Below are 27,394 nucleotides of genomic sequence, written 5' to 3'. Positions count from 1 at the left end.
ACGGACCACTCCTAAGTTTCCAACTTTGGCAGCTTTCCAAGCTTTTTGTTACACCGTAAAACAACGTAGAATGTTAATATTTGGATTCCGATAAAAATATCTGCAAATAGTATCGCCTTTGTGCCCAACCTGTCAAACGCACGTGTGCACCAGATTTGAACTGAACGGCATTAATTAAAATCAAGAGAAAATATGGTAGGATCATGGTCTCTTGTTGAAATTCAGCACCAAAGTTGCTTTCAAAGCAATACCGCATAAAAAAAAAGAAAAAGAAAAAAAAAGGTAAGAATGAAAGAAACACGCACACTAGACCTCGGGCACAGATTTTCCCAATACGGACCTCCCGGCCCGCAAATTATTTATACGTACAGTATTTTCAAGGATGTTGTTAGCGAGCATAACAAGCTCCGAGTTTCCAGAGTGCTCCTTACCCGCCATATTGAAACCACCAAATCTTCGAACAAGAACCGCTGATCTCAAATGTTTTGAATCGAATTCACAATTAGCTAGTCATCCGTTTTATACATGAGCCTCTGGCTCGGATACTGAGGGCAACCTCAATCCCACGCAATGACTTTAATAAATTGATTGATTGATTGATTGATTGATTGATTGATTGAGTTCGACGTGCGAATCAACTGTCAGATCGAACCGTGCCTAAGGTCACATCGTATTTTGAATAATTTATAAACAGGAAACAGACACTTTCTCTTGATGTGAGCCTGGTCTTAGTTTCTTTTGTCCGCCAGTCGATCAATCTCCAGGTTTTTTAACTTCGATCTCCAAGTCAGTTTCGGACGCTTTAGCTGAGGTTTAGGGCTCTGTTTCTCTCGCTAGTTTTGCGGTTTCTGTACGCCGGTACAGGCTGGATGTTTATTTCGTAAATTGTTTGTATGTTTACGATCATGATCTTTTATTAATACCCTATGTTTTTCCAATGCGGTAACGAATTATGGCCATGCCGAAATAAAGCTTGTTGTCTTTGCTGCTAACACTGCTGGGCTATCTTCCTTTTGTTTACCTCATCGACAACAGGGCCGACAAATATCTAGTCGTTTCTCTGTGAAAATTAAAAGATGTTTCCGTCCTGCTCAGCTGTTGCCAGTGTAACAGCTGTGCCCTGCAGCCGGCATGTTGTTTTTAATGTTTTTAACGTTTGTCTCTTGTTCATACATGAAATAACAACCTTACAAGTAAAGTGCCAGTGAAGTGTATTACGAGCTGCTGAAATCACACGAGGTAAGTAAAGCGGTACCATTTTCTTGTCAATTAAGCCTCGCCCAGTGCATTGATCAGCACCCTTTATGCCGGATTTGATCGCTACTAAGGTGATCAGACTCAGAAGTAACAAGCCGTGAACATAGCTGTGTAAACTATTCCAAAAGCCTTTCTTCTTTTGCTTATTACAAAGGCTGCACCCTTAGGAATTCAACCACTTGGTCTCATTGCTCATCATTTGGCCCAAGATTCCCAGTTAAGATTGAACATTTATTCGGAGTTGTTAGACTGTTCGTTTGCGTTTTTTGTGTGTCTGTGTTACCGAAGAGCCATTTGTTTTTGTGCACTGAAAACCTGGTATCAAAAGAGCAAGTCTAACCCGTCTTCCATCAGTAAAAGCTCATGACAATGGTATTACTAACTAGGTTAAAAGTGGTTAAGTAAAAACTGTTTCAGTTTGTGTTTACAAATCTTTTTTGGCATAAATTTCTTTAGCTCACTTAGCAGTGAGGCCCAATCGGTTATTGCTTTATGATGCGTTTTGTTTCTGCCCCATTCCGTTCTTAGCTTGCTAATTTTGAACATGCAACCATTTTGGGTATTGTAACCGTGTTGTTGGCTCGTGGTAGATCTGAACACATCGAAATATACGAGGATCACTCCTTTCATTGCGTCTTGCACAAGACAACACCGATGACCAAAACGCCTCGCATGTGCTGGGACCCACTGCAACGATGTTAGGGTATCTTTTCTTTGCTAAAGCGAGACGAAAGAAAAACTGAAAATCTGACTCAGTTTCAAAGGCACTATTTGTGAGGTGATTTTTAATCCTAGTTCTATTTTCAAACCTTAGTTTTAGTCTCAAATTTTTAGCTTTTATTACTTCTGAATTTTAGACATTTAATGTATATTTTAGACTTTTATTTTTTAGAGGACCCTCCTAAAAACTACCTCTAGGTGATTGGAGGCCTCCTCTTAAAGTATTAATTTATTATTATTATTACTTACCACAGTTGAAAAACGCCACGTAGTGGATACTATTTCCAAAGCATGTTTGGAATTTAGGCAAAAAAAATGAAACATTGAAAAACAAAAACAATAGCAACAAAGCAACTGTCATTTTTTGAGTCCATCACCTGGCTAGAGTTGAAACTTGGTACAATTTGTAAACACACGCTTTTCCGTATTTTTTTTCATGCGTCCGATATTTTAGCCCTGTTTTGACGTATTTACTACTCTCGCACTTCTATTGTGTCCCATTTGTTAGATTGTTTACTGTGGCTGGGAATTAAACAAAAAGTCGAAAATTCCAAATCATTAAAAAATCGCCATCAAATTGTTTTTGTTTTTTTTTTTTATTTTGCAGTGATCATTCTCTCATCCTGTTTGGGAGAATATCCACAAAAATCTTAAGACATTCAGGGACACTTTATTTCCCTTATGGATTGATTAAACGTGTTCACTCCATTCTGTTTTTCTTCTTAACAGTGAAAATGGAAACAGCGGAAAACGCTACAGACAATAAACCTCTGATGGCCCCCAGTGAAGCCATAACATGGTGCGTTATTTTCAGTTTGGAAGCTCTGGTTGCTGTTACAACTAACGTGGTCGCAATAATTGTTTTTCTCCAAAATACTTGGCTTCGTAAGCGAACGTCGATCCTGCTGTTAAATCTGGCTGTAGCTGACCTTCTGGTCAGTTTACTAGCTATGCCAGGCTGGGTATACGTCATTGGGGCCGGGGCTAATCTATGGAAGAACACTTGGACAAACGTGACGGTGCAGATCTTATATTCAAGCTTAGACATTGGCGGGGCATTTGCCTCGGTGACAAATCATGGTTGCATCGCTGTAGAACGACTCATAGCCACTGTAATGCCCTTTAAATACCGAAGTCGCAAAAAGAAAATAACCGCACAGTTCATAACGGTGGTATGGACTTGCGCACTCGTCATCCCTGCTTTAACAATGATGGGATTCCATGTTCTCAGCTCCAAGATGTTTGCTTTCTTTGTTTGGATGCCTTTCCTTTTCGTGTTACTGCTGGTTATTGCAACATCTTATTTAATCCTGCTGTGCAGAGTGAAAGTGGTATCTCGAGATCTTCGCCAAGAAAGCGATTGCCAACGTAATCACCGCTTTACGGTCACGGCGCTTATCGTAAGCGTAGCGTCCTTGACAGCTTGGCTTCCATTCATTATTATGAGTGCCATCAACCTGGTCACCCCCATCAATCAAGATCTGCGCCGCGTCAATACCGTCAAGATGTTACATTATTTCAATTCCCTGTGCAGTATCTTGGTCTACTGGTTCCGGATTCCTCATTTCAAGGATGCAGCGTGCACGTTAGTGTTCTATCAGAAGAAGAGACGTCAACTACCGCAAGGCGCAGCGACTGCGAGATCTTCATCTAACATCCGCAATGTAGCAGTTTCATCTTCTCTCTAAAGACCCTCAGCCTCCTTTCCTGTCTTCTGTTACTTATAGCCGAAGTTTTACTGCAGGCTTCGTTTGTAGCGGTAGCTATCAGTTGGTCTCGAGATTTAAGCGAAGTTGCTACTATAGAATTTCAATTTGTATTCTTAAAGTTTTTCAATTTGCATTTTTCGTTTCTATTGTAGCTGAAAAACCCACTTAGGGAGCTTAAATAAAGTTTGTATGTATATATGTATGTACTAAAGTTCCTAAAGAAATCCTGCATGAATTTAAAGAAAGAACAAGATATCTGAACAAAGGTATTACTTCAGTTCGAAAAAAACTGTTAGGCTGCGTTGGCCTGCAAGCGAAGCTGTTTATCAACTTGAAGTTTGTAAACGTAAATTAAACGCCGTGGCGGAAAAGAGAACTCCAATCAGGACTACCCTGAAACAGGAACTCAAGACAGAAATTAACTCGGTTTGTCTCCTTTACTTGCGACAAGAATCTCGGCAACTTCCTCTCAAATCTGACAAACAGCATGATGCTTTTAATTGAAATGAACCCAAATCGAGGAAAAAAATAATGTTAATGATAAAAAATCACGAACGGCAGAAAGGCGGCAGAAGGGCAGTTGTTATTCTGCTGGAAATCACTCAATTTGCTCACCATGGTCTTAAAACTAGAAAAGCTGTCCAGTTTGGTCTGATAGTTACCTCTTGGAAATTTGGTGTTCTTAAAATGATTAGCATGAACTTTGATGTGTGTGTGTGTGTGCTAATGACGAGAAAATTGCAGTAGAAGGGACTCTCTATTATTCTATTACAATTTCCCTGGTTTTTGATCTTACGTACCTAACTAACGCTAAAATCAAACATTATGTTGGCCTAATGCAGCAAAAATATGCTTTATATTAGTAACATACCATGCAAAACTCTACTAAACAAGAATTTTTCAACACTTTTAAGAACGATTATGCACTCTCCTCTTATTTGGGCCTAACAAGCCAACTAAGCGAAAGAAAAGAACTAGTGAAATTTAGGATACAAATCACAAACTAAGGATTGAGACTGGTTAATATGATCAAATTCCAAGTGTTAACAGACTCTGCCCTATTTGTGTATCTAATCAAATTGAAGACGAATCTCACATTCCTATATATTGCAATAAATACTCTATTCTAGGAAATAAATTTTATAAAAAATAGAACAGATCATTCCGACTTTTTAAACAATGATCTTCGTTGCAAGCCATCGGAGAACTTAATAATAATGATAATGATAATAATAATAAACTGGCTATCCCCTAGTGCCCCAGGACCATGGTTTGGTCTCGGCCCTAAGGACTCTAAGCAAACATTACGTGAGGACGATAATAATAATAATAATAATAATAATAATAATAATAATAATAATAATAATAATAAACTACGTACATTGGAAAACATACAAAAACTCACGATTAAAAATTACAAGTAAGAATGTTCGTTGGCCTTTTGCCTAAATAAAAGCCTAGAGTTCAGAGTTCTTATGTCCGCCGGTAAACTGTTAAAAATTGAAGCCCCTAAAAACGAAAAACTCCGACGGCCAAACTCCAAGTTCATTTTCGGCAGTTCGATCGAGGAAAATCTATTTCTTGTGTTGACATTGTGACTTACCCTTGTAAAATAGTTCTTAAAAGGCGTACATACATTTCCAATTAGACAATCAAAAACATACAGGCAGACTTTTCTTTTCAAATAACTGTCAACTGATGGAATACGAATGTCAGTCTTGTTTTGCAGTCCTGAGGAAATGCAGCTTAGTCCACGATGTTCGAGGTTGCGAATTAGTTGCCTGCGCGTATTTGAATAGCTTAGTGTGATTAGACTACAATAGGTAAAAACAGGCATAATCATAGCCCTGTAAATACTTTCTGCAGCTGCACAAGTAATGGAAGAACGAATTTTCCGCAGTAGAGTGACTCTCCCGGCCGCTTTCTTGTAGGTTTTGTTGAAATGGGTTTCAAAACTCAATGTAGGATCTAAATGGACACCCAAGTACTTGTAGGTTGTTGTGCTGTTTATAGGTAATCCATTTACCGTCAGATTGAGCTGTTTACCTTGGAGACGACTCAATCTTTGTGCAGTTCCGAAGATCATCGCCTCTGACTTCCCTTTTTTGAGATTTATGATCAGTTCATTCTTGCGAAACCAAGTTGCCAGATTGTTGATGTCATCATTTAGATTCCTTTCGATAACATCAAAATTGCTTGAAGAAGTAAAGATTACCGTGTCGTCGGCATACGTGATGATTCTCGATGATTGAAGAATGCTTCTCAAACTCATTAATTATTGATGAGCTGATGACCCAATCAGCTCGCATCAATTGGGTCAGGTGCATGTATGTTGATACCCAATGAACATACCGATCAACACACGGTAGATTAGTTCAAAAACTGATCAAGACACTGATCAAGAAACTTGAATTTTAATCAGTCTTAATTATAATTCTAAATACAGCATTTTTCCCGCTTAAATCATTGCTTACAACAACAATACAGCAACATATTATTCCTTCTTAGACATCGTTACATTAATTGTACAGTTTTTGAATTTTCCTTTCTGGAAAACAACATCCGTTAAAGATTGATCCTGTTTCTCTGTGGTAAAACATGTAGTTGTACTAACAACACTTGGACCTAGGATCTTTGAAACTTTAGACACATTTTCTTCTGTAGGCTTTTCGTACTGCAACAATGCATTAGAACGATGCCCCGACCTTTCGCGAATCAATTTTTCTTCAACCCCAGAATTGAACAGGGAGGAAACACAAGTAACGCGCAAACTGTGAGCGGTTTTGCGTTTAAAGCCTGCCGCGTCGCACATGTCAGGCAAAATCTTGTTCAAGCTGTTGATGCCTACGGGCGCTTTATCGAATGCGAACCTAGTTTTTGATGGCTTAAAGTAAAATGCAGTAACTTCCTTTGCATGAGTCTCAACTAACCCTATATACAATCTGAATATCTCAACAAGGCACGGCTCGTGCTTTTCCTCAATAGAATGACAAACGTGCTTGACCACTCGCGGCACATACTTTAGATCACAAAGACCTCCATGATAAGTTTTAGAGGCATTTTCTTCAAACTTAATAAAATTTGGACCAATTTCAAAGTTGTTTACAACAATATTTCTGTGATCTCCCCCCCGCAACCCAAAAACTTTTCCGTTGTAGAAATAGATCGTGTTCAATAACGACTTAGCTGATGTAGTTCCCAGCAATTTCTTTTGCCAGAATACTGCTTCTTCTTGCTCGCTCACAAACTCCTTTTCCTCTTTCTTACACTTAATGTGAAGCCCTTCTCGAACGCCATTCTTCATCTCGGCATCTAAGCAACGTCGGAAAAGGACAAACCTTCAAAAAATAACACACAAAATTAAAGTTCTTAAACAGTGCATTTTAAATTACTAACCAATTCGGTCTAAAAGTTGTCAAGTACCTTTTGTCACTAGCGTCCAGAGGATTCAAAGCTTCTGATCCATTTTTCTCTTCCAAATAACGCTTGAGGGCACAAATGATACCATAAACAGACTTCGGAGGGTATCTTTCACCGGACTTTTTAGCTACCTCCATCACAAATTTTGACAACCAATAGTTCAGCGACAGAGCGTCCATTCCAGCAACATCTACACTCACAGCGGTAACATTGTGTAAATCGTAGTCCTTGAAGAGACCGCCACAATCTAATACCGGAACTTTAACCTCTCTCAACCTCTGCCATTCGGCAAAAATGTTCACAGCCCACTTGTTTTTATACTTAGTTGAAACTGGAACAGCATCATTCACCAAAACATTTTCTTGAGAAGAGGTTTTTGGAACTCGAAAACGTTCTGATCTCCACTCGATCTCCATCACGCGGCATAATGTTAATTTATTAAAAATTCAACCTTTAAAACTTGCCCACATGGCCGCATATAAAAGATTCATTTCATTTACCATATGAATAAAAAACAGACAATAGCCTATTGAGCACGCCTACTAATTACCTATTCTTCGAAAAAAATTCTCATGCTACTTTGAGAAGCCAGCTCAAAAACTCGTGCTTCGTTTTTCATCAGGGGTTCCAAACACCTCGAAACAATGAAAGCACTCCGCCTTCGGCGTCGTGCTTTCATCTGTTTCTCGGTGTTTGGAACCCCTGATGAAAAACTCGCACTCGTTTTTGATCTATTACTTCCTTGTGGAACCCCCTTATATTAATATTCAATTAGGTACACCCCCAATATTTTAATATTCAATTAGCAACATTTAGGTCATCTTGCTTTGAGTAACGCAATATTCTACTTTCAAATCAAACCAATGTAACTTGACTGCTATATCATAACATTATTATATGATCACGATTATCGTTACTGTTTTAGATTTAGTTTATAAAAGCTTTTACAACACTGTATGTATTTATGGTCATACAAATAAAGCTAGTTGTTGTTGGTCCGTGAAACGAAAAACCTTGATTCCCCAGAATTTCACTGCGCGTCCCTACTGCGCACGATTTTCGCGTCATTAGCGCGAGCTCACGAGCTAGTGTACCGTACACAACATTAAAAGATTTCCTTCAAGCTGAGCTCGGCCGCGCGAAATTAAATGCTCACGAGCTAGTGTACCGTTAGACTACGAGTAGTCCCTTTTTCGCTTAGTCCGTCGTGCGTGACGCGAAAGAAAACCGCGAGAAAAAATAGCCGCGCGAAATCCTGGGGGCGAGGAGGCGTTGTGTTCTTGCGAATCTACCAATAGGCTTTGGAAAGATTTAAATTTATCCAGTATTTTGTATTTTGTTTGGCAAAGCTTTCCGCCTCAAACCAGACTGCGAGCGAGTTAGTGATTTCGCCGCTCAACAGCATCGTCCAAGTCAGTGAGTATAAATTCACTGAGCTTGGCCTTTCTGCCGTTCATTTGAAAGATTGAACCGGACTTTCACTTGAAACCGGACATTCACCTGAAACTTGCCACTATCGGCAAACATTTCACCGCCAGGTATCGTGGAGGCCTAGCTTGCAAGCTTTGCCCGCCGGTTGGAGATACAAGAGATTAGATTGTATATTATTGAGTGAGTGCATCATGTGTCTTATCGGTCAGCTTTTTGGCCAGCATCTGCATGTGCTGTATAAAATTCTAAATGGCTCAACAAACATTCCAACAACATTCCATAGAACCCTTACTCGAGCCTCTGAGATACATACCCACAATACCACATTTGCTTCTAAATTAAATTTTCATAGGCCAAAAGCAAATAATAACTATGGGACCTCTAATTTCGCTTTTGTTTATCTAAACTTTGGGAAATTATTCCAACGAACTTTAAAAAACTGCCTTACACTTCCTTTTACAACCAATATAAACTATACCTTTTAAACAATCAATCCTACTCTTCTGTATAGCCTGCTTATATTCTGCATATAGCTTATCTACGTTCTGCCATCCTCTTACGCGTTTTATTGCTCATATTTATATTTTTTCCTCTTGTACTTTTTTGATAATTAATATACTTGATATGTCGTGTCAATTGCTTGTACGTGTCAATGACCATCACGAACGCCTATGCTACTTTGGTCACTGAGCTCATTTCATTTTGGCTATTTACTGTTATATTTCTTTTCTCTTTTTAATTAATGTAATTTCTGTAAATACTGTTAAAGTTATAATTTTTGTAAATAGTGCAAAACAATAAAAATCTGAATCTAGGACTTGTTGTCGCGGCCTGCCGATTGCCGCTTTTTGTCTCGTTTTTTGCCTTCGTGACAACGAAGCCACCATCTGTGTAGGTCACCCATGACGTTAGGGTTTTGATAAATTTTCGCGGTATTGCGGTATTTGCCAAAGTTTTTGCGGTGATGCGATGATCGGCAGAACCAAAGTCCTGTGATCTCACTCCCTCGCGCAGGAACAGACACGAGCAGTCATCTACTTCTAGAGATGCCAGGATTGATTTCTACAATGTGAGGCTTAGTTTTACTGTCTTTGTACATAAATAGCTCTAAATAGTGATTCAATACCTTAGTGTTTCACTATTTTATTAATGACGACTTAAATATACTACCAAATACCTTTTATTATCATTTTTTGATCAATTGTTACGCACATTTTTTACAATTTACAAATACCAATTGCCAATTCAAAGTGTAATATATATAGAGGTGTTTCTTTTGTATTTATGCACGGTGTGAATCGAACAGCTTTTGCCATGGAAATTGAGCAGCTGAATTGACATTTTAAGTCAAGTCCAATTTTTAAATACAAACACTGGGCTGGACTTTGTATGATCAGCTACTCGCTTCTCTTGAAAATGTTAATACACAGGCGAACATGCAGCTCCTGAGAATTAACAATTTGATCATCAATGGGAAATGACGTATGATCAAATTTTCCGAATTAGTGCAATCATCGGAACCTGTATACAAATTTTGTATTTTGGTGTCACGGAACAAAGAGAAAATTATTGCGTCTGACCAGTCACTACCGACATATCAACCTCAAAGCTTAAGCGGCTTTGAATAAAAGTAAAAAGGTTTAAATCTGAAACTTTCACAAAGGAATCTGCTACAGTCGAAGGATGTTTGGGTTCAATTCTGTCATTCGATACGTGTTGGGAGCAAGTGTACTTCTTCGTATTATTAATTCAGTAAGCAACTTCTAATTCACACTATTTTCAAGAAATATCCGAATAATATCATGACACTCGTAACCTGTTCAAGTTAGTCTAAATGCTAAATTATTCCGAAAAAAACTGTTCAGGGAATAATTACAAACATTATGAAAATAATAGTTATATATAAAAGTATCATGTAAATAAGACGTCACAAAATTCAAGCGCTCTTAAGTTTATCGGGAGGTTCTCTCTCACTAAATGATTTCTCCTTTCAGATATTTAAGAGAAACATTATCGAAAACCTTTTCAAATCAGGAACCTTGTTATTTTGTATTTTGTTAAGCGACAGGGTCGCACATGGACCGATTGCAAGATTGATTCCAACTGAACTGAAGGAGTATGCCAATTGTTTTCCACGTGAATTTTGATGGCTTGGAAGTTCACATCCCCAGCGACTGTCCAGTGTATTTTAAAATAATTCATTGTACCCCTATCCATGAGAGTAAATTCGTTCCTTTGTAAGAGGGAGGCAATGACTTTTAGTTATAAAGAACTCATTCCTTCGCTTTCGCTTGTGATAATATCAGATTTCTTTGTGCTCTACTTTTCCTCAAGCGCGCTCCATTTCCTGAATATAGCTAAAGTAACAATTCTTTTACCTTCTAATACAGGTACGGCAACTTTCAAATGGATCTTTCTGTGTTCCATTTTTCCAACCAGAACAATTTGGAAGCGAGGTAAACTGTTTTAAGACGGTTTTGTTTCTTTGTTTTATTCTTTGGTCATTTATAAATATATTTACAAAATAATCAAGGAAGGCTTATGTAAAGAACTACCTTAAAGATACCTACTTAAAAAAAGAGTAAAAATGCTGTTATCAGCAAACAAAATGATCATAATTTAGGACAAAATGCAAATAAGCAGAGCAATAATTTTGCCTTTTCTATTAGTATATTTTTTGGGGGGAAAACTGTAAAAAGTACACTTACCATTCGGTAAAGTTTGATTTAAGAGTGACCAGTTTCTCGTCTAGTAAAATGTGCTTCAATAAACGCACATGGAAGTTATAGAATTTGAATTCTGTACCTGAGAGTACCGCCCGGCAGAATTTTGATATGAGCTTAATTGAGAGTTATTTTGAGAACGGTTCTTCTTAATGACTTACATCAACCATGAAGGACGTCATTTACGATGTTAATTGAGAGGCAAACTGTGATAGGTATGTACATCTGTATCGTTCCATTTTTCCCGCAAGGAAACTGAAGTTTTTCTCAACGCAACCTTTTCAGGGACTTTTCAAGATCTACCACATGACGCCCTTATGGTTTGAAACACATGCGTCCTTCATCAACTGTCAGCATACAGCATCCGTCGATCAGCTCACGTTCAACGCTGGCTCAGTAATGGAAGCAGCTCTCCTCAAAATTCCTTTGATCGCTCCTGGAGTCCTGCAAGACTCCACGAGGATAACAATGGAGATTACCGTTGTCCATGACGTCACCATCGGAAACACATTTGACAGCGATGTAAGATATGGTATTTCAGATGGTAGTCGATTTGTTGGCTTTGAAGTGTGTGATAAGGGGAACTATCTCGATCACTCACCTTGTTATGGGGTGGAGGGTATCCCAAGGGTATCTTACCTGTCATCCATAAGGCATATTGAATATAAATCTCCCGGGACAAATGACTCCCGGTACCCTGGTCAGATTGCTTTCACTCTTAAGTTGGATGAGCGACAGGGCTTCTGCCAGACCGCGCACGACGGAGGTTTTACCAAGGCCATTGGGTATAGTCACCGACTTATGTTCAGCGAGGGACTTTCTCTCGAAGTGTATAAAGGAGACAGTGGAGAGAGGGTTGGAATCAAGTACATTAAGGTTGTTGTCATGGAAACCCCTTAGAGCGCAAATGCGATTTCATTCCTGCCTAGGCTCGTGTTTTACAGATTAAATTTTAGTGACAGTGAATCGAATAGATCGATAGAAAGATAGACATTTTCTTTGCTCAGTTGCAGGAGTGCTAAATGCAGATACATGTATACAGGGCGAAATTTAAACAAACTTATAAGATACAACAACTGTTATTTGAAGTTCAAACACAAAGCGATTATTCCACGGATCAGGTCATGCGGGAAACTGGAATAAAACAGGAACCGTGAAGAAATGAACTTTTTCCCTTGTTCTTGCGTGATATAAGTAATGGTAATAGGACTGAGTGGAGCCCAATTCGGTCGGTTATCATAAGAGTTATAACAAAATCGGACGACCGCGCAACGGGAGTCCGATTTGTTTATCACGAGTATGATTACAGACCGAATTGGACGACACGAAGTCTTATTACCAATTAATCATAAAAATTGCAATTTCCGAGAAAAGAAGAATAGCCAAGTTATGAAAGAAAGGGAAAATTTGCATTAAAATACCTAGAAAGGAGATGTAAACATTCTAAGGCCATCGCGCCTCCTACCGGCAATTAGGCGCCAAGAACACAAAAGCGCACGCACGCACGCACGTAACTACAACTTTGAATGTGATTGGCTGATTTAAACTACAATTTTGAATGTGATTGGCTTATCGAACTGTCCGATAACAACTTGGGAAGTGAATTAGTGGAAAATAGGAGTTTTTTAAACCAATCACAATCGAGGAAATTGTAATAGACCAATTTTGATATATCAAAATTCAGCCTAAAACAATAAACCTCAGCACGAGGCTTCGGGGAATAAATACAGAGTTTGTGGGGTTTATTCCCCGGAGCCTCGTGCTGAGGTCTGTTGTTTTAGGCTGAATATTAATATATCGAAATTGGTCTATTTTTATGATTAGTTTGTAAAAACAGCAGTTGCCACGACATAACAAGTTTTACAATAACCTGTCCATGTGGCACTGTTTAGTGGCTTATCAAGGCAAATACAAGCATGCTCAACCAATTTGAGTCTGACTGCTGTTCTTGGCTATATACAAAGACGAGGTGATCTGAATACATTCAGCCTCGCTCCCTGATTATCAATCTACTATTTAAAATGATGTCGAAACACGAACTGAGAAGAATCATTTCACGAACGTACTGCACGTAAATAATATAAACGTGAACTAGGAATGAAAAGAAAAACACACACAAAAACGAACCAGTTTTCCGGTACACGTCAAATGAAGATATTATAACATCCGTCACTGCTGACAGTTTAACCGGTGTTCCGTTTTATCTGATGCTTAATCTGCTTCAACGTGAAGAAAATGTTTTATTTCCAGCCTGAGATTCTTCACCGTACTTCTCCTTCATTGACAAGACGAACGGAGACCTCTTGAATTTTACTGAGTTTCCTCCATGTTACCGTAGTTTTCTTGCTATTTGTACACAGCTGTGTTGCCCGATTTGATCGGAAAGTATCTTGACCAATTTCAGTGACACTGCAGGGATTAGAAAGCTGATGACCGGCTAGTCGCTTTTGACTGGAACGCAGGCTGAACATTCTTACCACCGACTTTCGAAACTCTGGCATTCTTAAACTGTAGACAATAGGATTGACGAGAGAGTTTCCATAGTGGAGAACTTTAGAAAAATAAACAAAATTAAAACTTAACTGAACCGACGAGAACACAAACAAGACGTTGACAATAACAAAAGGAAGCCAGGCGGCGAGGGATGTGATGGTGACGATAAACAGGGTTAAGGCCAACTTGTTTTCATACTCGTTTGTCTTTTGTCGCATGTTTCTTCTTTTGGACTTGATTCTGTACCATATGGTAACGTATGAAACACTTATCACAGAACAGAGCACGCTCAGTAGAGACATCGACACGTACGTGGCGATTTCTAAGGACTTTAGCACAAAATTGCTTACAAGGCAAACAGTGGCTATGCTAATAGCCACAAACCAAATCATTGCCACGGAATAACAGTAATTTCGGCGCTTAAGACCACGATATCCAACCGGGACTACAGTGGCGTAAACACGCTCCAGAGAAATCACAGTCAACGTCATAACAGATGCAAATCCAAGAAGGACATCCACACCAAATAATGTTATTTTCAAAGCATTTCCCCACTGAATCTGCCAAAATGTCAACAAGCTTCCTAGATAAGCCAAGTATAAAGGAAGAGGAATGGCGCCGACTAAAAGATCTGCGATGGACAGGTTAATGAGGAGAAGAAATTTCCCTTTCTTTGAGGTCTTTCTTGAAACGAACGCTAAAATTGTTATGAGATTAGCAACCACGATGATCACAGCTTCAGCACCAAAGGCCACGAACCATGAGCCCAGAGAAACATTTGCTGCTCCGGGCGAAGAAGTTGAGCTATTCAGGCTACAATTCATTTTCCTTGAATTTGTAAAAGATCCCCTGAAATGATGGATAATTAGTGATATTTTTTTGTTGTCTTTCAAACACAGCGTTGATATGTAGCGAATTAATTGCAAAATGTGCGCGGTCCTAGTTTGATACGAAATGAGCCACTTCCGCGGAAAATGCAGGGCTTTCTAGCTGGTTATTTTTGAGCTTTTTTCTCTCTATTCAATATATGAATTTACTAATATTAGGGCGCAACGAATATTAAAAATATGGTGATCTTTTTACTTTGAATGGGAAAAAATCTAACTTCTATTGGCAATTGCTTTTTCAAATTAATAATTTAATTGCATAAAACACAGCCACGAAAGCTATGAGCCTCCCTTTGTACATCAATAGGAACTATTTGTTATAAAACACAAGTTGCGAACAAATTTAAAATTACGGAAGCCTTTGGCTTCATTTAATTTATTTCTATTCATGAACAGTAGATTTTTAGCGGAATATTAAGAACGCAAGAAAAAAAAGCCCAATAAATTGAGTCAATAAGAAATTTAAAAACCTGTTTGGCCGACAGCTGAAATTTGTCATCATTTCTTGGAGATGACAATCACTAAACCACTGCGGGGAGATTTTATATTGGCGGCATATGTGTTAAAACGCTCGCCGGATTTTTAGAAATAAAAGCACGAGGCATTGTCAGTGACATCCTTTTTCCATAATTAAGATTTTGCTGTAAAGCCGGCAGGAAAAAGTTAGTGAAAAGAAAAACAGTGGAAATACTTACCTTAAGAAAAAAATGGTATATACACAATGTACTTGAAAGTATATTGTTTTACCGAAACGATTTATTCCTTTGTCATGATGTTTTCTTTACCTCTTTAAGACATCCAGTATTTTGCGGATAACTTCAGAGCCAATATTGTGTACTTCCCGTAAAATTGTTCTGTAATTGCATTTTCGTGTATGCCTTAATTTACTGATAACAGCCCTGCGGATATATATATACATCTATTTCATAATTTATTCACAGAGAAAGCGTGAAGAATCCATGTTTAACTATAGAAGACAGAGAAAAAATGCTTTTAATTAGCAAATCTGTGCTATTTCCCTCAGGGAGGCTTTTGATTTAATTTTAGTTCTTTCTAACAATGTATCCCGAGAAAAGGATGTAATTATGAGAGATGACTTCTGTTTATAACATCATAGGCGAATTACTGGCGCACAAATGCTACTTGGTGATTCGCGTTGACTAAACTGTTCAAGTAACAAATGCATCTTACCATCTCAAACATTGAAAACGGCGCTTGATACCGAGAGAACGACCCGCTGGACTACCAAACCTGCGGAAATTAAATTGCCAATTTTAATATAGACACTAAATACAGTGGAACTACAATAAAACATTCCCTAAGAAATTTAAATTACTTGGCTGCAAACTGATTTGCAGTTTGCAGTTTGTTAGCACTGCTTAACCTTACCATGCAAACTCGGTGTGCACACAATGGTATCGCTTTAAGCGATCAAACCTATAATTAACATTTAGCTGCGTTATTTAATTTTCTAAATTCCCTAAGGAAAACCAAAAGCAATGGCATTTTTAATCATGCTTCATCCTTTTGTTTTTAGCAACAATGAGAGTTTAACCGGCGACGGTCTATAATAAAACATGTTGAAAACATGCATTACACGAACACGAAAACACAATTAAACAGATTTTATAAGCAGAAGACTCAATATAAGTTCCGTGAACAACCGGACCGAAGTACACATCATATCTGGGCAAGCTTCCTTCTTGCGCTTGCGCATAAGCCACTAGCAAGGCTTTGCATTCCAAACTAGACAAGCCCTGGCTTTAATTCTCGATAAAGAAAATTTTTTTCTCAGGACGATTTGTTTGCTCTTAAATAAGTCTTATAATGCGAGATATCGATGAAATGTTCATTATTTGTCATATGTACCACCATCGTTAATAAGGAGGAATGGTTTTGAAACCTATAGAATTCTTTGTTGTATGTTTTTGTTCTGTTTTTCTTTGGCCTTCACCGTGTGCAAAACACAATAGTTGTTTACTTCGCACTGAGGAACTAGCCAAAAGGAACGCTTTGCTTACGTCATTCCTGCAGAAAGTATGAACGGAAAACAAAAGATTGTGCACGGTCAAGGACCTTCCAGCATCAATCTTGGCATCTTTGTTTGCTACTTTGAAGTTTGTCGGGCTTCATAACTATTCCCCTCTGTTAACGATGATACCACGGTTACCAGGATTTAGGAAACAAGTTAACGTAAGGTTGGACTATCCCTAGGATGTTCCAAATTTGTAAAAAAAATGATGCTCAAAATTTCTCAAAAAGTTGCTCAAAAATTGCTCCAAAATCTTCACGTTAGCTGCTTTTAATATTTTCTACAAGAAGTTATTAATTACCCTACCAAAGAACCTTTTTTCACTGTTCCTTGACTCCTGAGCATTTAATAGCCAGCTTTTCCATTCATGTTATACACACACCGACTTGTTTTAACGCATTAATGAACACAATACTCAGCTGTTGGAAAACAACTTCGAGAAAGATCAACCAAATGTGCATGAACAGTTCAACATCTTAAAGAGGTGCAGCGGGAAGCTGGAATGTCTGATTTATCTGATTTATTATATGGAGAAGAGTGTTTTACTGGGAACTAAACCACTCGTAGATTCCATACGCCACTTCATCCGGGACCCGAGTGGCGTATTTTCCGTATGTCACCTTTGTGAGTGTCGTATCGTTCAATGAAGTCACGATTCCCGCCTTTTGCTTTTGTTGAATTGGTTTCTCCATATAATAAAAAGAACAGTACACGTTGGCTCGAAGATACGAATTTTATGTTCTTGCCACTCGAACATAAAATTCATATCTTCTCGCCACCGTGTAATATCCTCTATTTATGACATGCTGCTAATCAAAGAAAACAGACCAAAATTAAAGACATAAGCGGACTCTATTCGGGCAAAAGTGTTAAATTAGCTGTAAAAGTGTTAAATTTCTTGACTCCTTAACACCTAAGCTAGTGTATATCTGAACTGAACGTTTTAAATTTGCATTTGATAGTGGTGACAAGATGACGTCAAAATGTCATGTTGTAGCGTTTATTTTTCTTTTAAATGTTTTTACTAATCTTCTTTGATTATTTAACCCAGCAATCAATATTATGATTTTTTCTCTTCGGTGACACTCGAGAAGTCGTACTCCCCCATTTTGAATTTATCAACCCACCGCTCACCCCTTGAATCGCCTTTTCAATTCACAGGCAAACCAGTGCGGACAGAGCCCCACAATGTGTAAAACTGTTTAGAAAACTATACTGTATGTGACGGTGAAAAGTGCTTCATAAGTGCTTTATATAGGCCAGTTTGGTCAGTTATAATTTTACAGTACTGTCTTAGAACATAAGAAGTTGCCCTAAATTAAAAAAAGTTTCCTCAAATTGAAAAGTTGATCGAAATCGAAAAAGTTGCCCAAAAGCTGCCGATCATCTTAGGGACAGCCTTAACGCAAGAACTTGTTAATAACGTTCAGTCAATATGAACTATGGGTAAAAAAAACTAAACTATTAGTTTTGTCACCACTTGTCTTATTATGCTTTGCACATATTATGCTTTTCCTTCATGAACAACGTGGAATCAGTTGACCACAACTCTCAGGATTGATTTACGTAATATTGGTTTTTCATTTGGATGGCAGGCGTTCCCAGTGAGAGGTGAAACAAAAACGCTTGCATTTGCTCTAGAAAAGAAACAAATTCGACCGCCATTAACACTAATAACCCTATTACCAGTATGGACGGCAGCTGCATTGTAGGACACATGATAAACCAAGGCTTTAGACTGAAAGCCGAAAGCTTATGTTTTAAAATTCTTAACCAGAGAACGTTTTTTACTCAAAATAGAATTTCTTTGTCGTGAATTCTTGAAGAGTGATCTCCATGCCCTCCCTGACGAGGTGTATTACACCAACGTAACTGAAACAACTATTTTCCATTTATGTCTGTGTATGGTAAAAAAAAAAAAAAAAAAAAAAGTTAACAGTTACCTTAGAACCAAGGCGTCTTAAAAACAATGAAAATATTGATTGCCTTTCATGGTTAAAGATATGTTTGGATACGTTTCTTTTCTGATTCTGAAATTCTCTGGTTATAATTGGAAAACCAATTTAATGATTTTATTTCATTTAAACCAAACCAATGCCATTGGATGATTAAGAAGACCCTGGAAGGCTCGTCAGATTGCATACAGTGTTGCCGAACAAAACCATAACATAAGTCAGTTCAAGCGTTATTTTTTACCGGCTTCTATTAATTTGGATAACATTATCAACCGATAGAAAAACCTCGAGTTCCGGTCTAGATTCTAAGAGGAAGCGATTTGTTCTCTTTGGCTGAGGTCTTTACCTCATTTTTTTTTGTAGAAATGAAGATTAGTGAAATAAAGAAAAAAAAAGATTAGGGGAGGAAACCTCTGTACTGCAAACATTCTTAGTGCCTCAAACCAAAAGATAAAAATGCACACGAAAATACAACCAATATAAAATCTGTAAGAAAACTAAATCATTGTACGAAAGCATTATATTGTCGCTATCATGCGAGGTTATACGATGCAATATTGAGATCTATTCAAATCGTCAACAGCATTGCATTCAGCCATGATCAATTTTCGAATACCCTAATCAGCTGAAAGGTAAACATTTCTTCCGCGACCATTGCGATCATTATTTTAGCTGATGGAAAGACTTGGACCTTCCCTTTATACTCTTATTTCATGTTCAGTTCCTACATAAAATGGAGAAGTTGTGCCTTAATTTGAACTACAAAGAAAACGAATGTTGCCTTAAGTGACTGTAATTACGTAGGTCGGTTGCTTTTAACGGCTTCAGTATGTACGCTTTGAAATGAATGCTTTCGTAACTGAATAATGTATATTTTGTTACATAAACCTTTTAGTGCCAGACAATCTTTTCAGAGTAACACTAATCATCGACCGAACAACAAAATTATCATTATTTTCTAACGGATGTCAAGTTTCTTCACAGTAACTCAAATTACAAACCATACCTTGAACTGATGAGTGAATTTTAATCTTTTTTTCCAGGGGTCTGTTGGATTTTAAATTACGACATATAAAACAAACCGAATGCAACTAAAGCTATAAGTAAAACTGGACGCTCTTGTTACCCGCTTCTTTTTTCGGCGCTGTGCAACAGGGATAAAAACCAGATGTTTAGATATTTACCAATGGTCTTTCTTTAGTTACTAATTATTTCTTGGAACATTCCCTTGAAAATATCCAAACTCAGCGGGAACTTTCAAAGTTAACAACCTTAAATATTCATCAACATCAGGTGAGATCTCTCCATTGTATTGAAAATCCTTAATTCCAAAAATTAATCCCTTGAACTAAAGATGGTGTGGAGGCCTTTACATCGAAATACTCACTGGGATTATTATGTGACTGACTAAAGGGAAGCAGAGATATTGGTCAGGCTTGACTTGCAATCTACAAATTTTACGACTGATTAATTAGATCTGAATTCTTGCCAACAGTTTCGTGTCATCCCTTTGGTTTTACGTTTCCACGAACAGCGCGATTTTGGTACTGCTCTAAAAGCCGTAATTTCGTTCTTTGTATTAAGGGAACAAATCAAAGTCGATCTTGGTATTCCCGCTAAGAATGTCAAGGATTCCTGCTGGATTGCTGGAGATTGTCTTCCTGTGTTAGCAGTCATGTGGTCGAAATGTGAATACCGTAAAACACTTTTGGCGGTTAGCTATATTTGCATATCAATTTATTTCATCTCTAAATTAGTAGGTATTTGAAACTTAACAGCTTTAATCAAGAAGTAAGACAAATGAAGCTGCAACTTGGAAAATAGTCCTTCACAACTGTACTTTCACAGGCCAAATAAGTTAACTATGCGAACCCTGATCTAATTTCAACCGCCTTTGTTCAAAGCAAGTCCTTGTGAACCCGCATAAAGAAAACTCTAATTTTCATGAAAATGAGCTTGCGAGTTTTAAACTTTTTTCATTTGAAAAAATGTATAAGGCTTTGAAAATAAGGCAAAAAGAAACTCGAAAATAACCTATTCTGTGTTTGATTCCGCAATGAAACGATAGTAATAATAATAATACACTAATAATAATAATAATAATAATAATAATAATAATAATAATAGTAACACTGGATGACCAATCACACAAGTGGAACAACGAACCAATTAGATCTACCATGAAAAATTTTCCAAGCTTGGGAATTCGGCTGTAAGCAAATATAACACGACGTATTTGAAAAGAAGGACCAGGCCAGGAGGTCAAACCAAAAATCTAACATGCTTTCATTCCAAGTGGGTTTCAGTGCTGCTTCCGACTGCTTATGACAGTGTCATATTCCAGTTCAGATTCAAACTTTCTCGGTTGGTTGTAGCTTTATTTTGTGCGCTATCAGAAAAAAAAATCGTTTTTATCAAGTTTAGCAACTGACATCAAAACTCGTTGAAACGGTTGAGTTTTAAACCATTGAAAATTTTTTTACTTTTTAAACCATTTATGGTTGAAATGGCTTATTTACAATGCATTTAAAACTAGTAGTAAACAATAATAATAACGATTAAAAATAGACGAGCAACTAGAGTTAAACATACTAAAATAATTAAAACGTTTTCTAGCCTTTGACGAATGATCAAAAAGACGCAAATGAATGAATACATACACAGTAAAAAGTGTGAAAAAATAACAGAATAAATGCATAATAAAGTGGTAACAACATACGGGAATTTGGATAATGAAAAGAGATGACTCGAGAGTTTTTCGCACAATTACTTCAGCATTGTCAAAGTCGAATTGCATGCCCTTACAGGCTGTAATACCACTAGTGGTCTCTATCAGATTGGTAGACGGAAAGCAAGGAGTTCTCTCGTGAAGAACAAGAGTTCTTACTCTCATATATCAGGCTTAGGAGAGCAGGTGCCACCAAAACCAGAGGCTGCAAGATGTGCAGAAGCCTTTATAAGTTCATTGTACGCTCCCTCATCAAGAGCAGAACAACAGCAGATGACGTAAGGTAAGATGACATCATTAGATAATGTATTTATCCTCATCTTTTGTCATTTATATATTCCAATCTACAATTGCGTCTAACCCCAGTAAATATGCCACTCAACACACACGACAGACTGTTTTATATTGTTTCGCAAGTAAGATTCATAACGTGATATTAACGAAAAATTAAATTGTAAAATAGGTACTGGGTGTTTCAGCGCGATGAAGGTCTTCCCCCTACATCGGATAGTATTCGACCACACATCACACGTGCCAATTACCAGGTGATGGTATGGAAGCGATCCTTGAAGGCATTCCCAGACCTATCACCACCCAATGGCAATGGATGGGAATTGGAAGATGGCTGTCTAAAGCCTGTTTTGATGTCACAAGATGCAGCTCCTGAAGGGTTAGGGAGCTAACAGTTTGCAAATGTCAGAAGTCGGCATGTAAGACTGCTTCCTGTGTATGTAGAAAGAGCAACTTGCCGTACACAGAAGCTTGTGGGTGCATGGCCGATGTATGCGAGAACCCACATACAATACAAACTGTTATAGATGACGTTAGTGACAATGATGAATGAGGAACTTCTATAGGCACATTTTGGAAAGCATGTATATTGAATCTTTTGGTTTTTGTAATCTAAGCAAATATCATTTTGTAAGAAACTGAGGCCATGACCTCCTCTTGGCAAAATGTCAGAAATATAATGATAATAATGATTACAAATGATTACATTACAGCTCTTTGTGTCATTATTTAAAGTAATTCTAAAACTTCCTAATTCCAGTTTCCAAATCAACTGTTGTCGTGGCAACCAATACCATTGGGCTTGTCAAATGATGCTTATTTCATGTTGTTGACGTTGTGTAAATTGGGAACCTTTTGTACGATGCCCGAGGCTAATTACACAAATACATATAACGGTTTTAGATCAAGTCGTTTGTTTACCATAAGTATACCATACCCACACCTCCCCCGACGAATTGTAGGCTGCAAGTCGCTCTGAGTTCCACAATTTACGGAACTATAATACCACTGATGTCTTAGTGTGTGAGAGTGAGAGAGAATTTAATGTAATGTTTCAAACTATGGGGAAAAATAATAGGTCACTCTGCATGGCCCATCAAGGACAGATCTCTTAGTTTCTTGCCATCAAATCAGCCATCATTTATCATTCTTTGCGTCTATTTTGTATTTTTAAGATAAAACGTCAAAAGCTTACCTAAACCTAACATGTCCCTTCTGCTTAATTACAATTTTAGACTTAAAACTTTTGTATTTATCAATTTTGTGACTATTTAAGAAAATGCAGGTGTTTTTCTATTATCCCTTAGCAACCGTTGCCATGGTAACGGTTTCTACAACAAAGATAAATGCAAACGATGTTTCTCCCGAAGTTACATTTTTCCTGCAAATTTCAGTATAATTTGGTTTGATAGTTCCGGAGATATCGCTGGGAACGTTTCTGAGCATGTTTATTTCAGTGGAACGAAAAGCACCCCCCCCCCCCCCACCTAGAAAATTGACGTGTAGCAAGCCACTGAACCCACAATTTGTGGGTTTGACTGACCTACCAATGTTTTATAGGTATCAGCTATCATAAGCAGGGGTCAAACCTTTTGTGTAGTGGGGGTGCTACGTGGTCGAACCAAGAAACCATTTGCTCACGATTTCGCGAGTTGCAAGAAAAAGCACTATTTATTGGTTTGGTGTACAAGCTTACTGATCTGTATTTTTTTATACTTAAAAAAGTTTCACTTGAACAGGCTAAATATAAAACCGCACGTCGTTGAAGCAAGTGCATTTCTCTGCATTGTCTTGTCAGTCATCTTTCGTTGAGAATTTTATACTTTAACAGGGAACAGGATTTGCTATTTGACACTCGCGTGTGGTGATTTGCACATTGTGTTTATAGAGATTTCCTCGTTTTGCTTGTATAATTCTTTCGGTTTGGGGAAATGTCTTTTTTGTTAATTTCGTTAAAGGTAATTGTGTTGAGTAAAATGTTAGTATTTTATGGTAGCTCCACTTTTAGGCTTGGCTAGGCTATATATTAGATTAGAGCATGGAACTCCATCTTCTGTTTGGTAAAAAAGATTAAATCTAGTTTAAATTTATTCATTTGACAATTTTTTTAACATCCGTTAATTTTCTTGCTTAAATGTTTAATACAAAGGTTGAACAAACTTACTTAATAGGATAAGAAAAAGCTAATCAAAAATCCTAATCCATTTCGCACTGGCAATTTCCTAAGTTCAAACCGGAATTTTGGTAGATTGGAAAGCGCTATTGATAGTTTGAACAACTTTTCTGAAGTTCAAATTTTCGATAAACTTTTAGCCGGACTTGTACTGCATACAAAGCAAACATTGAAGCGTGCTTAGCGTGCGTCCATTCAGCTTTGGATGCAGCTTTAGTCTGGAGAACACCAAAGACGCGTACGAGTTGTTCGATCCGTAGCTGGCCGAGTGCTTTCTTAACTCCCGATTGCATCCACATCTCAGTAGCCACACGGCAGAAATCATCAAGCAATTCTCTTGCAACAGATGCGGAATTTATGGATCAACAGTTCAGACCGCCGACCATTTTAGCTGTTCTCGGAATCAGATTAGGGAACTAATAGAGAGGCACGTGCGACTGGAGAGTCATATGCCTTTATTGTCTTGTTTAAGCTTCATATCTCAGACCTCAAGGTCAGCGGCAGTGTAAAGTAGCTACCTTTGTGTCCAGATCCCACGATCACGTCAAGAGTCTGCCTTGTGAATGTCTCGCTCTGTAGTTGTTCAAAAAGTTAGATGTCAAAATCCCCATTTCCATTGCTGGGATATCTTTTGATAAACGTGCTATTTGAGCCTGAAGCAAAACAGCTTTCTCACTGATTGCAGACTGAGGACAGCAGAATAATTTTTCAAAAGCTTTTCTGAACTCCGTGATCCTCAAGGAGTAAACGAAAACATTTGCACAAGAGTTTCCATAGTGTAGCAGTTTCGTGAAATAAATTAGTGTCAGGTTCACTGAAAACGGATGAACTTGGTTCACGATATTTATAATCGTAAACGGAAGCCACGAGGATAGGGAAATTAGCGTGACAATCAGTAATGTAATAGTTAGTCGTCGCTCTTGTAAAGCTGCGTTACGGAAGTGAGATGATACGTGGCGATTGCTCACGTGAATCCAGATGACCAAATTTGTAGATAAAACTGTTACACAGCACACAGAGAGAATAACAACAGAACTGTAAAAGAGGAATCTCAGGGAAGGTGAAGTGTGACTTGTAAGAAGTCCAGCTGCTGTTGCCGCGATAGCTATGAACCACACCAACAGAATTCCTGACGCGTAGAATCGTGTTTTTATTACTCTGTGACGCAGAGGCCACAGGGTAGCGCATAACCTTTCTAATGATACTAAGGTAAGCGACAGAATCGACGCAAGCCCTGAAATAACATCTAATGCTTTGTAGGCAGACGCAGGAGTCCCAAAATTTACGGGCCACAGCTGACCCAATCCACCAATAAGGTACACGAAAATAGGGATGGCGCATGCCCCAACTAGCATATCCGCGGCTGCCAGGTTTATCAGTAGATAGGAACTGCGCCTGTGTAGCTGGCCAGTGTCAGCAAATTTTAATATCGAGAAAAGGTTACCAGCGACGATCGCAAGAGCTTCGGTTGAGAAGAGCACGGACCAGACTATTGCTTCACTTTTTGATAGCATGCTCTTAATTTTAATTAGACAGCAACACTGGGGTTCCTATCCTGAAAAAACAAAACAAAACAAAGAAAAAATATGTGAATTCCTCTTCATTGGTGAAAGAAAACTGCTTGAAGACCAACATTTATTCCTGTAGCAGAGTCACTCCGTAACCTCAGTGTAAATCATTCAATATTGGCATCAGAGCGGGGCAGAGGCGGGAAACGACTCTAATATTTTCTTTGTGTTCTTTAAGTCAAAAACACTTGACGGTGTAAATACTAATTTTTCAAAATGCTATAAGTAAGTAAGTAAGTAAGTAAGAAAAACCTTTATTTAAGTGTCTATGTGTAAATTCCAGTTTTTGCGAATTAAAAAGAGAATGTTTCCAACGAGGTGCAGATCCTAGTTTCATTTCAAGAGTGATGGTTAAAGTTAGATTAGAATGATAATTATTCAGCAATCTCATATGATTGGATAAAAGTACATAACAAGTCCTTACTTTGCAGTTAAATTATGTAATTATTATTATCATTCTAAGCCGAAAATGAATGCGTCGTACATAATTACCAATTACCCACAAAAAAAAACAAATACATTGCCGTAACATTACGAAAGTAACGACCCCCGAAAGTGGCGACATCCGAAAGTAATGTCAAAACGTTGTGGCCGTTAATAAGTCCTGAAAGCAGGGACATCCCCCCTCCCCCAGAAAGCTCCAGCTCCCTCACCGAAAATAGCGTGACAAGGTTTTATAGTATATTTATAAACAATCAATTATGAAGTGAAAATTAAGTACGGTAAACTGATGAAAAAAGTTTAAGGCGTTCTACATCAAGGGAAGGTATCGCTTATGTTATTGTCATTGAACGCAATGTTCCCCACGGAACTAACATTCCGGGCGAAACTTATCCTTTAAAACTATAAGTAAAACAAAAACTCAGGTGTCACAAAACCATTCCATTTTCTAAGTAATTTGTAATTAAATAAATGTGTGTAAAAAAGACTGTTGCGTTCCCACAGTGAATGGTGTGGTCCTTTGTTGTTCGTCTCATTTCATTTTCTAGGTGAGGGTAGTTCTGGCGAGAACTGTGTTGGTGGCTGACGTTTTAACAACCTGCCATAAGTCGTTTTTAGATTGCATAGTCAGATCATTTTTCTCAACCGATAACATAGTTAGAATAAAATAAAAAATTCTTTTTATAATTATATAAAAATGTTCAACGTAAACATATTGCGATGATAGTGTAAAAACTGGAAGGCAAAAAACTTTGTCACTGGACTACGAAGATGATTACAGCCTCGGTTGCGAAAACTTCCTTCTGTAACGATTCAACGGTTCTTTTCAGGACTGCTGTCGCCCGGACGATCACACCATACCAACTATATCTATAGCTGTAGTATGTACGCCCTTATCTTGGACATTTCAAATCCATGAATTACATGAATTTTTCTTGGTAAGCATTTCGTTGCTGGACAACTGGATTGCCCATACCGCTGTCACTCGACACAGATATCTTTACCCCTGGGTCAGCCAAATACTTCCTATGATACACCAGGACTGCAATTTCTTGCACGAGAACGAAATTGATCGCTGACTACGTTGGAGATTTACATAAGGCGCTTATAACTCACGTCTGGAAGGGTTATTGTGCAAAGTTGAGGACAGTTAACAGTGAATTCTTCTATACCTCAGCTTGAAGAAAACAATGCCATGTTGTGATGAAAATAAAGTTATGCTACTAATTTAGTTTCGCAGTGAGAGATATTTGTCTTTTGTCGAGAAACGATTGAAATTTTAGCGATGGCAAAGAGATTTTAATTTAAAAACTGTGGGGAATATTTCCAACGAATTAAAGATACTTCTGTGGTCTTCTTTCCCGGGCGAAAGAAACACATATAGCATAGCTATAAGTAGAAAAAAATAAATCACCTTCTCATTCATCAACCGAAGTTACTCTCGTAATGCGAGATCTACAAACTTATTGTGAGCATTTAAAGAGTGATTTTATGTTTGGTACAGTATAGATAACAGTAAAAAGTTAATATAGTATCAATATTAATTTCGGGTTAGATTCATGAACT

At 37.9% G+C, this 27,394-nt stretch overlaps 5 protein-coding genes across 5 annotated transcripts; 2 read left to right on the top strand and 3 right to left on the bottom strand.

Annotated features, from left to right (window-relative positions):
- Positions 1–2,155: 2,155 nt before the first annotated feature.
- On the top strand, positions 2,156–4,202 carry LOC110051690 (somatostatin receptor type 4-like). Its single transcript, XM_020757749.2, has one exon. It carries the CDS (start codon positions 2,712–2,714, stop codon positions 3,663–3,665), a length of 954 nt encoding a protein of 317 aa, XP_020613408.1. The 5' UTR covers positions 2,156–2,711; the 3' UTR covers positions 3,666–4,202.
- Positions 4,203–6,081: 1,879 nt separating this feature from the next.
- Positions 6,082–7,840, bottom strand: LOC149097820 (zinc finger MYM-type protein 2-like). The gene is made up of 2 exons (XM_089278132.1): positions 7,110–7,840; positions 6,082–7,024 (listed from the first exon to the last, which is right to left on the bottom strand). The coding sequence occupies exons 1-2, from the start codon at positions 7,520–7,522 to the stop codon at positions 6,181–6,183; spliced, it is 1,257 nt and encodes a 418-aa protein (XP_089134258.1). The 5' UTR covers positions 7,523–7,840; the 3' UTR covers positions 6,082–6,180.
- Positions 7,841–10,132: 2,292 nt separating this feature from the next.
- LOC110051651 (uncharacterized) lies at positions 10,133–12,426 on the top strand. The gene is made up of 3 exons (XM_020757699.2): positions 10,133–10,289; positions 10,928–10,993; positions 11,546–12,426. The coding sequence occupies exons 1-3, from the start codon at positions 10,221–10,223 to the stop codon at positions 12,158–12,160; spliced, it is 750 nt and encodes a 249-aa protein (XP_020613358.2). The 5' UTR covers positions 10,133–10,220; the 3' UTR covers positions 12,161–12,426.
- A 621-nt stretch (positions 12,427–13,047) lies between these two features.
- Positions 13,048–14,863, bottom strand: LOC110051652 (somatostatin receptor type 5-like). Its single transcript, XM_020757700.2, has one exon. The coding sequence runs from the start codon at positions 14,575–14,577 to the stop codon at positions 13,522–13,524; it is 1,056 nt and encodes a 351-aa protein (XP_020613359.1). The 5' UTR covers positions 14,578–14,863; the 3' UTR covers positions 13,048–13,521.
- Positions 14,864–23,331: 8,468 nt separating this feature from the next.
- Positions 23,332–25,590, bottom strand: LOC110051641 (histamine H2 receptor-like). The gene has a single exon (XM_020757691.2). The coding sequence runs from the start codon at positions 25,331–25,333 to the stop codon at positions 24,359–24,361; it is 975 nt and encodes a 324-aa protein (XP_020613350.2). The 5' UTR covers positions 25,334–25,590; the 3' UTR covers positions 23,332–24,358.
- Between the last annotated feature and the right edge of the window lie 1,804 nt (positions 25,591–27,394).

This window comes from Orbicella faveolata, unplaced genomic scaffold, assembly GCF_042242905.1.
Source record: "Orbicella faveolata isolate gen_17 unplaced genomic scaffold, um_ofav_v1 contig_46, whole genome shotgun sequence".
NCBI classification, from domain to species: Eukaryota; Metazoa; Cnidaria; class Anthozoa; order Scleractinia; family Merulinidae; genus Orbicella; species Orbicella faveolata.
This window is presented reverse-complemented; position numbering and strand designations above follow the sequence as displayed.